The 12,905-nt window shown below is 34.5% G+C and overlaps 1 protein-coding gene and 1 long non-coding RNA gene across 2 annotated transcripts; both read right to left on the minus strand.

The window, feature by feature from the left end:
• Positions 1-5,554: 5,554 nt before the first annotated feature.
• Positions 5,555-6,657, minus strand: LOC143144899 (uncharacterized). Its single transcript, XM_076307781.1, has 3 exons — positions 6,649-6,657; positions 6,275-6,335; positions 5,555-5,994 (listed from the first exon to the last, which is right to left on the minus strand). Exons 1-3 carry the CDS (start codon positions 6,655-6,657, stop codon positions 5,555-5,557), a joined length of 510 nt encoding a protein of 169 aa, XP_076163896.1.
• Positions 6,658-6,995: 338 nt separating this feature from the next.
• Positions 6,996-8,369, minus strand: LOC143144191 (uncharacterized). Its single transcript, XR_012991358.1, has 2 exons — positions 7,904-8,369; positions 6,996-7,837 (listed from the first exon to the last, which is right to left on the minus strand). It is a non-coding gene; the product is annotated as an uncharacterized LOC143144191 (long non-coding RNA).
• Positions 8,370-12,905: the final 4,536 nt, after the last annotated feature.

The following is a 12,905-nucleotide window of genomic DNA, read 5'->3' on the forward strand; positions in this document are numbered from 1 at the left end:
TTTGATTTTGTAAAATACGAAAGAAACCTACAATATCGATATTTTACCACACACGTTCAAAGATCACTCGAAGATCAAAATATAAAGTTTAGAATCTTTGTCTCTCGCGCAATGCAATTTGATTGGCTCCTAAAGGCAATACACTTGCCATTTTCAAATTCCAACGAAAAATTGAACCGAATGCTCTCGTATTATTTCCATCTCTGTTACTCGTTTGGTGCAACGATTGATGAAAAATTTCAAGCAACGAATTACGACGTTTGCCCAATATCCGAGGTAAGAAACTTTTGTACAGGTAATTAAGTTGGTAATAGTACAAATTCGGTATAAGACGGGCGGTAGCCATTGCGATTGCAAGGCATCGGGGAGGAAAGAATTTGTCGGCGGTCTGGATCGCTTAATTGATTAAAGCAACCGCTCGACGATCGAAAGATTCGAATCGAACTCCGGTCCAGCGAATTCGATCGTCTGATCCTGCTTATACCTTGTTCAATTGCCAATGTTTCGTAGCAAACGGACGACCGTTAATGTTCCAACGATTAGTTGAAATGATATTATTCCACGGCACTAACAGGTTCGCGTTCCTTAGAAAAAGCTATGTTCAGACGTAGCAATTTGAACCGCTCGGATAAATCTTGTAAGATAATCGTAGTACAACGCGGTCGTTTCCTTTGTAAAGCAATCGCAACTCCCCTATTCAGTATCTTACCTTTTCTTAACTGGAATCGATGAATCAACGGAACGGTTACGCAGTTAGCAAGATTTACGAGAATTTCGATCGATGGGACACGTATCCCTTAACGTCATTAGCAGCTGGAGACTTCTTCCAGCGACTTTCGATCGACTGTTTCCATCTCTTGGGAGGCGAAGTTGTTCCCGCCGACGAAAAGTCGCATCGAGCGATTCAAGACACGCTTGTCCCGCACTTGGAATGCGAGTTCCTGGGTCGCTCGAATATCAGAGATCGCTCAGAAAAACGCCAGCTGGCTTCTTCGTGACGCGGAATACTTCCTCGAAGCGAGAACGACTGTTGTGTCTGGTTTGTCCACGTATACAGAATCGTTAGGCGTTTCGCTTTAGCTATTGATGTTCTTTAGTTTCTTTGGGAAACTGGCAGCTCCTGCCACGTTTTATCCGGTTACTGACTTCCTACAGCTGTCGTTTAAACGATTTATTTCGAAGAACAGTTTGACATTCTTTTTATGCCCTCGATCTGTAACACTTCTCGGTTAATTTGTTACCCGTTCCATTCAACATTTTAATCACCGCACCTTGTCTTTTTTCGCAACGAACTCACGAAGTTGATAATACCGAATAAAACAACGTGTTGAACGCAGCAGTATTTTAGACGATTTGAGAGTCGCTTACCGAAACTGAGTGATCGATATTTATAATAATGATAATGATACAATTTTGTAGAAAAGGATAGGATCTGTTGAGTAGAGAAAAAACAATGTCGCTTAGGATTGAAAATAAATATACGTTGCGGTACAAAGGTAAAATGTACTATGTTGCTCGATAAGTTTTGTCGTTCGATAAAACTTATCGAACAATATATTATTGAGCTGTATTCTGTTATTAATCTAACCATGAGATTTTGAAGGTTACTCCATTGTACAACACCTGTTATTCAAATGTGCAATTATTCGAGTACTCTACTATTCGAAAGATCTATATTATCCGAATAGAGTACGATGTCGTAGAGTATTTCTCTTTTATAGAAACTAAAAATTAATTGTTACAATAATTTGATGTAAATAATGATGACGTCAATGTGATGTGACGACGATCAATGCATTGCAAAATAAAAATTACACGATACCGAAGAAGGTACAAATATTGGTATTAAAAAAGTTTTATTAGTTTTATTTTTCCAAGTGATATTAGATCATAAGTTGCGGATTCGTGAACATTTAAGAAAATCATTTGTAATTTATATAAATTATATCCTCTTCTCGTTTTCGTTGTCATTAATTTTGTTAATTTATTTGAAATATAGAGTCACCCTAGTAGTTATGATAATGGAGATTCTAAAGTAAATATTAAATAAAAATTTTACACAATTAAGTATACCACGTTTTTATGATTTTTCATATTTGATTGATTCTTTTGATACGAAACTACATAAATATTTTAAACAATATATTGAAATCCAAAGACAACAGTTTTAAATTCTTATTACTGTTTCGAATTTTCTTAGCTTTGTTTCAAACTGACTCATAGATTCTTAATTGTGTTACGAACAAATAAAAGAATACGAGCCGCGATTTATAAACATTTGCATTCAAAGTGCGTGACGTTAAATAATATTTACCTTACGACACGAAAGAAATATTACTTGGCGCTCTCGATATACAGGGTGTTACTCATCGTAACGGTATTCGGGATTTTTCAATCACTTATAATACTTGAAAGAAGAAAGTTATATTTACAGTTAATCAGTTTTTACCTAATAGGGTGTTCTCACAAACTTTTTCAAACATTGTAACGTTGAAGTGACCACTAAAATGTAAACAATATTAATGAATAAATTTACTAATGCTGTAATGCGGCGATATCGTTACAAAATTGATAAATGTATCGGATAAATATGAATTGGAATTTGTCTTTATTCGAAATAAAATAATTCTAAAATATTTTTTCAAATAAAACTATAATACGTGTGCACTACTTCTTTCATAAATCGGCTCTTTTGGATGTTTTGCTTATCAAGATATTAGGGCAATTGCAGTTTAAATATCTTTAATAAAATATATCGTATTCATTTATTAATATATTCGTCGTATACGAAGTAAATTTGTTTCTTTGCGTTCGACATGCATGTCTTTGGAGGTAGATTTATCTAATCTTTTACATTATTGCTGTTACTCCTTTCTTGATTTTGTAGTGTCGATTTATTTACATTTTGAGACGTTTTTCTGAAACAAACTTACTTTCTATCTTGCAATGAATGTGATATTTTTTATTCGCTCTTACTTTACGGAGAACGTGTTTCCTCTACTCTAAAAGCTCATGCTGATCCCAAGCTGCGAGTTTTTTCTGGATAAACACTGTATTCTTTTTTAAAAATTTGTAATACTCGAGTGAAGTATTTACTCATTCGAAATTCTATTATATACAACACATTTTGGAGAATTGATTTTAAAAAGAAAAGTATATAATTTCATTAAGAAAAATAGTGTAATATATATATACATATAATGTACATAATAAGCGAAATTAATTTGTAGAAAATGTAATATTAATTTATAGAGAATTGTAAGAATATAGTATATTAATATACATATTATATTATATTTATTTATTTTAGTAGTATATACTAACTATGTATATAGCTAGTCTATGAAAATGATTATTATCGTACAAATAATTGCTCAATATCAATAATTGCTCGGTATATATTATTACGAAACTTACTCACATATTTTCCATTATTAGATACATTCCCACGTCGAATTGATTTATCGATTTTGTAGAGTGTATAAATTTCGAAACTGATCTGTATTACGCGATAGTGAAGAGACTGATGTAATGCTGACTAATACCATCAATAACATCGATGTCCGATAATAAAATATCATTTTATATCAAACTGTTTCTGTACTTACACGAAAGTATCGTTATGTATCAATTAGAACAACACGTATGTATAGCTCGATAATTGAGAAAAAGTTCTTGAGGGAGTGGTCCGATCACGGTGGGTTAAGTGGTGAAGATGAAACCAAGCGTTCAGCCTAGAGTTGCATAGCTATTGGATATCATCTGATGCTGTTTGAACGAAATAATGCCACGGAAGAATAAGAAAGACCTAATGTTATGTTACTATAAAATAAGGACTTGTAACATAAATAACATCATATTTCGAGAATTATTTCAATTAGAAGACTGATGCTTTGCAGCGTATAGTTATTTGGCATTGTTAACAGATGCTGTAAAAGGAAAGAAGATTGTGGAATCTATGGAGATGAATCTATGGAGATAACTTGCAGGAAAAGAGATTAGGCCAACGTTCTCCTACAATTTGCGTTATTAAATCCAAACATAATTTCATACGGACTATCCTGAATTATATGTATAATTAAAAGATTTTTTAGAATGATTCCTATAATATATAATTAAAAATAATTCGAATAAGGTCGTGTTTGGACTCATGTTCACGGGGAAGCTTTCGCTAATCCGTTTATAATACTCTCATTAAAGTATGATGAAAAATATAAAAATTTCTAGTAATTATTTACAATGCAAATCCTCACCCGGATTTCAATGATTTTGAAGTATGTTAAAGGTTATAATAAGAGTTAACATTTTTCAGATATAAATATTAGAAATCTGTGATGTAGAAATCTTTGATACTTTTCTAAGACCTAACCAAGCCCATTGTTTTTTTTTTAAGAGTAACAATAATTACTTACATTCGTAACGATCTCACCGATTTCAGTGGTGTTAAGGTACTTTAAAGAAGAAAGATTCTTGAGTATTCCAGAGTGGAAAATAACAATCTGGATTAGGTTCGGATTTGAGGCAATATCGACGAATAAATATTACTAATTCCAAAATAAATTTTAATTACTTTTTATTTCTCTCTTATCTGTCAATGTCTGCAATTTCAAAAGTAAAGACGAGAGATGCCTAATCGTAAGTTTAAATCGTTCAATTAAATGAAATCGTCAGCATTGTGAATAATGAGTAAATTTTTTATTTCACATTAGTGGTCGACCCGCCATACGCCTGCGGCATGATTATGTTTCAATCACCGCACGTAAGTAATGTGTACTCCATTCGCTATTGTTCTATCTCACTCAATCTATTCCGTTCACTTTCTTCGTTGGACAGTATACACAACGCTCGACCCGCTTTCAAGCAAACTGGCTATCTCGAGTTTGTCATTCGTAAGTGAGAATCACTGTATCGATTGCCACCAGTTTTGCATAATATTTGGTAAGCATCGAGATTATTGTAAATACATTATTTAAAAATAAAATTTAATCGATATCAAATAAGCTGTTGCCTTGCATACTTACGTACTTGAAGTTATGTCCATTCGTTTCTACTGTTTATTTCATACTGTCTAAATTTTGTCTTACTTTTGTTACATTTAACAACAAAATATAAAATAGAAAATTTATATCAAATATCTAAGATTCAAATACTTTTTGATACTTTCTATTGAATAGTTTGGCATTGAATTGCGTCCATACCACTAATGTATAATGTATATCAGTTTCATCGATATAGTTATGGATCATCTTCATTGAAAAAGTATCTGTACATATTCATGTAAGTAACAAAACGGTTTTGTGTACAATGATATCCAATGTGAATAGTATTTGTACGATATTATTTAGTTCCATAATTTTAAGAAGAATATTAATTAATAATAGGGATCAAAATATATTTAATATTTCACGAAACTGTATTATTATTAATATTATAGGGGTAAAGGACCCTTTGGTAGTAATAGTGTATAAAAGATACAAAACGAGCAGAAAATCGAGGTACGATTAAACGCAATAAATATAATATGAATACATGCTATTATAAAATGTGATCTAAATTATGTATTAACTTTCGTAACGACTTCTAATCGATGATGTCCAGAAAAATCTAAGGCAAGATAGGCATTATTAGGCAACTTGTGTATACAATCTACACAATTGTTTTTACCAGATGTTGCAATATGTGACATTAAATAAAAGAGGATAAATTTCCCAAGTGTTCTAGGTGGAGTATTAAGTTTAAAAAAGTTGCAAGATCTCAGTGTCTCGACACCTTGGCTATTCAAAACCTTGAATAGAAACGTCAAGCTAGCAATAGATCTACGCTGTTCAATTTCAAATAGACATAGAGTCGTGAGAATCGAGTCGTATACATGACACGTCTTTGGAATAGATTGCTTTAATTTGTATGCAGTAAAACGTACGGACTTGTGTTGGATATTTTCCAAAGGGGCAATATGGACAAGATGATAGGGATTCCAAATAGCAGAGCAGTATTCTAGACAAAGAAGCGTTAAAGCAGAGTATAGGTATTATTTTTAAGATTTTAGAATTTTTGAAGTTCGTTTATGATTTTATTACAAAACTCTTCAAAGTTGTTCATGAAATTCATAAAAGGGAGGAAAGAATATCAAGATCCTGCACCGATGAGTTCTATAACAAAAAAACATTGCAAATTGTTGGGCGACGAGTTTGATGAAATTTTTTACAAATGTTCATTGATCCAACCTGAGAACTATTTCGTTGTTGCTACTTTATTACTTTAAAGAAACAACTACCTCTTATAACGGAGTCATTTGTTTTACTTGTGCCTATATATCTCTCAGATTGCGAGAGTATCTGGCAATTTATAATTAGTAAGGAAACATTTTTTTTTAATTTTTGGAACAAAAATTTCACATGTCTCTAGAAACGATTCGACCGTTATTTTAAATTTTTTAAATTTCTTTTGTAATTTAAGAATTATGCAGGTACGAATAAAACGAATGATTCCGATATAAGGGATGAAGCATTCCCTAAAATCGAAAAGTAATATCGATAAAATAGGGCATAGTTCGTAAGTTGGGTTAATAAATATTTGTGAAAATTTTGCGCGACATTTTTAATAAAGGGTGTATCAAAATGATTCTTCGACTATAAAAACGCATAACACTGCATTCATTAATGTAGCGACATTTTTTTATTGCGTCAACAAGGTATACAAGATCGTGTGGTACGCGCGAGATATCAAATTGCGATTCGACCTTACGAAAGGTTATGAGGTAATCTACATATGACAAGTTGTTGCGGTAAGCCAATACAGGGGCTATGTCGTTAATAAGTAAATGAAGTATAAGAGGGCCAAGGTGAGAACCTGAGGTATTCCGAACAAGACGTTGAAATGTCTAGACTATACGTTCTTAAACTTAACCGTTAGTTATCTGTCTGTAAGATATCTGGAAAGCTGAATCCGTTGGAAATCAATTGTTTAAAATAAATAAACGGTTAACAGGGGTGAAATGCTTTCTGAAAATTGTGTATACATTTATTGCGTCAATCCGATGGCCATTTTCCAATTTACGTGAAATGTATCGATGGTACGATACAACGTATCGATATCTACTTTTTGCGTCTTTGTTTGCGATGTTGCGTAAATTTTAATTTTCCATTGCAGTTGCAAAGAATTTTCTCATCCATTCAGTTGTTTCGTATCAAAGGTGAATAAAGTTTGTAGGTTATATAAAAGTTTCAAGTAACGAATAAAAGATACACAGCTGTCCATCTGTCAAGCGTCGAATAAGAATCAAAATTCGAATTGTACAACGAAATATTTCGTAACGAGAAAATAAAGATTTGATTGAATAATCATCGCGAATAAATCGCTATGCTACGTTGCTTCTATTCGTATAAAATCTTGCTCATGATTGCTTCGAGGCAGTTTGAAATTTCTGTGAACTTTTTGCCTTGATTATAAAAAATTTAGACCAAATGTAGTTTATTTTCAATAAACAATTCGATCCGTGACCGATAATTAGTTCACCTAGGTCCTGGAAAGGTGAAAAGGAATTACATTTGCACAATGATATTTCCTTGCGATTGTCTGTGCTCCAAACCGATTAGATTTTGTCTCTTTCTTCCGGTAGATATCCATTTCGATGTCTATTCGGTATCCGTAGAGTATCGATATCGTTCGAGTATCGTCAGAAAAGTAATATCGAAAATTGCTATATACCCGAGACACGGATACCTTTGGATAGTTGCTCTCAAGTATTACTTGGGTCGTCGAGTACTCGTCGATAGCAAATGCAGTTTATTCTCAATAAACAATTCGATCCGTGACCGATAATTAGTTCACCCAGGTCCTGGAAAGGCGAAAAGGAATTACAGTTGCACAATGATATTTTCTTGCGATTGTCTCTGCTCCAAACCGATTAGATTTTGTCTCTTTCTTCCGGTAGATATCCATTTCGCTGTCTATTCGGTATCCGTGGAGTATCGATATCGTTCGAGTATCGTCAGAAAAGTAATATCGAAAATTGCTATATACCCGAGACACGGATACCTTTGGATAGTTGGTCTTAAGTATTACTTGGGTCGTCGAGTCTCGTCGATGCGTAATCGTATCGGTGTCCCATCGGTGGTGTTAATCCTATCAGCCGCCTAACGAACCAGAAAATAACACCGCGTTTTCTCGTGGCGATATAGATTTCGTCCGTACGCGTGGTTAAGTTAATTAGCTTATCGAGGAATCTAGCGCGAATCGAATAGTTGGACGTCCCCGGTTAAAGGGGAAAGATCGACGCGACGGGACGCGACGGGACGCGAGCGCGCGAAACATCGAGCCGAGTAGTGGCGGGCTACGAACAGCAACAGACAGACCGTGGACTGCACGCGGTGCATTCGCCGCGCAGGATGCGTATCGCATGCTAAATATAAAAGGAACTCACGGGTAGAACGTAGCGGTGTGGCGTGGCGCGGCGTGGCGTGGCGCGGCGCGGCGCGGCGCGGCGTATGCCTACGCCATCTTGCATGGAAGAGTCATTTGCGTTAGTCCTGCCCACAGAGGGCAGCCTGGCTCCGCCTCCAGTTGCCGGTTGTACATAAGCAGAACCATCTTTATTACCCTCGGGCACTAACCGTAAAGGAAGCGAGTCGAGGGAAGCGGCGTACGCGAGCGGGAAAGAGACGGCCGAGCGGGTCCAACGGTGCCGAGTGTATTGTCACGCACACGTCGAAAGAAGCCTGTACGTGGAGAAGTACCGAAAGCCGAAGGGAGGGCAGTACGTCTCTCGTGGAGATCGAGTGGCCGTTTCAGGGATCGGCCCGAAGAATTATGGTATGAAGTGGTGGGGCATGACGGTGCCGTAGGCATAGTTTGTCTTTATAACGTCTGCGCGGCCGCGGCTGAACTTCAAACGAGCCGCTGATGGCTCAAAGTGGCTGACCGGGATATAAATCCACGGCCCACCTCGCTCGTCTGCTCGGATTTTCTCTCTCCTTTGCTCTCGTTTACTCTCTACGCCGAGCTGGATCTCATCCTTTCGGACCGCTTTGGCTTCGGCGCTCGTCTTGGCTACGCTTGTGCCTCGCTCGTCGTGCTCGAACATCGCCAACGATTCGACTTCTTCTTCCACCGAGATATATTTCCCTCTCAAAACCGTCTACATACTTATTGGATGACTCGTATTTCGTGCCCGATGCACGCTTTCTATGATAATGTTCGCGGTGTTCCGATCGTTTGGTAGGCGGTAGATTCGTGTTTTTCGAGAGAACCGAGGCCTTGCAGCGCCGTGCCGCGCCGGCTCGAGAAAGTGTTCGCGATTTCGATTCCGCGAGACTCCTCGCCGTAACTGGTGCGTTGGTGGCGAACAATGATCGACCGTCGCGTCGCCTCGCGTCGATCCCTGAATCTTTTCCTTTCGGCTGTTTACTTCCAACGTGCACGTTCATTCAAGTTTCGAATAACGAACACGATGGAGAGCTCACTTTTTAACCGTCGCTCTACGAGTCAAAAATTGAATTTCTATTACGGAATTGTATATATATTGTTAAGAGAATACCTCTGTTTCTATCGATGGTGACATCTGTGTGTACAGGAAAGAATGAAAAAACGAAAGAAGATCTAGACTGTAACGTGGCGAGCGTGAGTATGACCACGTGCAATGAGTGAGATTTGCATATTATTAGAATAAGTATAAAGTATGTAATTTATAATAAATATATGTGTATATAAAACCACAATGCATATATATATGTCGTGATAAACAAATAAAAATATAACCGTTCGGTAGAATAAACGTTCTACGTTGGTTTTATACTTCGCCTTCTGTTCGAATCGAATTGTGATATAGACCATGCTCCGAAGCAGTTTGAAAAGCTTCCGTGGATTCACACTCGAGCCACATATTGTGACAAGCGGAGTTATTTTAAATAAACTTTACGAACGTCGACTGATAATCGATATTGTACACTTGGGTCCTGAGGACGCGAAATAATTATCTTCATCCAATATCGAGCTTTATCAACTGGTACTTATCCTCTTAATTGTTTGTACGGTCGATTTAGATTTCGTGCAATAATAACAGTGTTTCAATCCCGTGTATCCAAGTATAGCTTTGTTGTAACACTTCTTATTTATATACAATATCGTGGTTTTTTATTTTGACGTGGTTCCGAGATATACTATTGTTCTTTCCAACGATATGGATAACGATAATAAACTTTGTACATCCAGTGAGTAATATTGTATATATATATGTATATAAGTGAGGATGATAGCGACTGCTTCTTTGTACAGTTTTGTATTTTTACCATTTACCATTTTAGAGTAATAACATAATTTTTAGGTATAGATATTATTTAATAGTATACAAGTATCGTTTCTTTTCAACATAAGTACCTTCCCCTAAATGCAATACTTGCATTATTTATGTTATTTTTCTTTCCAACTGTGTTTTAAGTGTTGCGAAGCCAGCTTTTGATTGTTTACTCTAAAAATTGCAGAAACTACAAAGTATTCGTTGAATACACTTTTTTATAGCTTATAAATTAATGTTTATTTGGTTTTTACTGTAAAATTTTCTTAAAATATGGAATAAAAATACTTTAGTGTTTTTCTATTAATATCGATAAATCGTAGTTATTATTTTGGAGCACGTTAAGCGTAAGCTGTACCGACATCTAAACGTTATAGTTGTTATGGAGCATGATTCTGAAATTTATATGCTGTATAAACCAGCGGTTTACAAACAATTTGTAGGTATAAATAGGCTCAAATATTTTTAAAATAGATATTTGAACATAGATTTAAAATAGTATAAAGAAAATACTATCTTGCAGGTGTTAAACTCCGACGATCGATATATTAATAAAAAGAGGTATTTAAGTTCTCTACATATTTTCAAATGATAATTTTCTGTCTCGCTTCTCTTGGATTTTAAAAAGTCTCCATTCGAGAAAACATCGGTGCGAAGAAATATTTTATTGATTCGCGAGTTACACGCTTTTGTTTTTCTTTCCTCTTCTTTCGATAATGTAATCGTAGTTATCGCCAATGTTTACATTCTCTCTCTGAAAATCAAGCGACCGGATAAATATTTTAATATTTCATATTTCAGAAATTACTCTTTTGCAATATTTGTTCTCTTTATCTAAAATTGTAACGTTAAAGTGAAAATTATGATTTGTGTTTATTTCGCGCAAAGCAATCACATTAAAGGTAATATTGGGTAGAGAGAAACTAGTATCGTAGTAGAATGTTTTTATTATTTTGTTGCATTTATACGAATATTCGTTCAGTCTTATTATTATTATGCGCTTATCTGACTCACAACTGGTACACCTGGGTTCTGAGTAGTCGTGGGATCAAGTTCAACGTGTCACGAATTCGAGTCGATGCTTTAAATAATATTACTCGTAGAAAATAATAATTGATTTGTCGTACCAAAGTTAACAAAGTACTCTATCTTTAAGAGTTGGTTTCGAATACCAGTATGTGTACATGCAGGATTCAAACATGTACTTAGTTATACGAACAGTAAGATCCCGCAGTTTCAATATTCCAAGTTGGCCATAGTTGGATAAAATTATACAAAATATTGTATATCCATTGGGCCCGTTGTTAGTCGTCTGCGTCTGTTAATCAAAGCCGATGATCCTTCTGTACATCTATAAATATGTACATACGTACTTACATACATGTACGTTAAATACATTTTATCTTATCTCATAGACATTGACATTTTACCTTATCTCATGACATCATGTTCATTATTACTGCATTTTTACTGTTTTGTTGTATTATAAACTATGTTTTACTTTATTATTAGTTGTGACTAATAATAATGGTTTGATGATAATATTTTACGATTAATTGTTACTGATAATAATACTTTAATCATAGTACTTCATGATTAGTTATTACCGGTAGTAATACTTTATTATAAGTTATTACTGATAATGATTCTTTATTATTAGTTATTACTAATAATAAATACTGTAAGTAATACTTAAATATATAAGTATGTGCAGTGTATACATATATAGCGTTCGCTGCTATCCACAGTTTCAGCTATTAGTGATAAATTCTAGAACCGATCCTCCGTAAATATCGGATGTTTTACTATACTTTGATGACTGAAAGGATCAGACTTCTTACAAGTACTATTGTCTATTCGAGTAAAAATATTTAAAGAGTTTCGAATCAACTCGATAACGGTTTGTATCCACATGGAAGAACTGCTTGTATTTTCCAAAATACTGATAAGAGTCTCGAATCAAAAATAGACAATTACCTTATGAGGGTAACAATTTTGAATAACGTATAAAAGATAAAGAACTTTTGAGCCATTTGTTCAATTAAAATTACAATTTGAATTATAAAATGAAATAAACTATATGTCACGTTAAATGCATGAAAGCATATTTTAATAATTGCTGGATGAAATAGACGATAAGAATAAATCGGTATACGGTGTATTCATTAATCAGTCATTAATCAAATAAAATATTGTCCATCTTTGGATCCATTGTAGTTAACGTTTCTCCGATGGAAAACCGGAAAGACTAAAAAATCTTAACGATCGCGTAAAAAATGTTAAAATTTGGTATTACTTCGTAAAAGGAAAGTGTACCGATTGATTTTTTAATAGTTTTTATTTTACAAATACATATATGAACCTGGTTAGTGACTACGTGTTACTAGTGTAAAAAAATTTCATTACCATATTTAATTATATCTTTTAACATTATCGTATCTCAATAATCGTGTTACCGATAACAGTTAATTGGAATTTTCGAAAAATTGTATAAAATTTCAAATCAATTCTTTTATTTACATTCAAAGATTGTTTTAATTTTCCTTTCTGAAACTTTGCAGGTTGTATTTTAATTTGGCGCGACCACACGTGAACTGTAATAATGAAACACTTG

The sequence above is a fragment of the Ptiloglossa arizonensis genome, chromosome 3 (assembly GCF_051014685.1).
Source record: "Ptiloglossa arizonensis isolate GNS036 chromosome 3, iyPtiAriz1_principal, whole genome shotgun sequence".
NCBI lineage: Eukaryota > Metazoa > Arthropoda > Insecta > Hymenoptera > Colletidae > Ptiloglossa > Ptiloglossa arizonensis.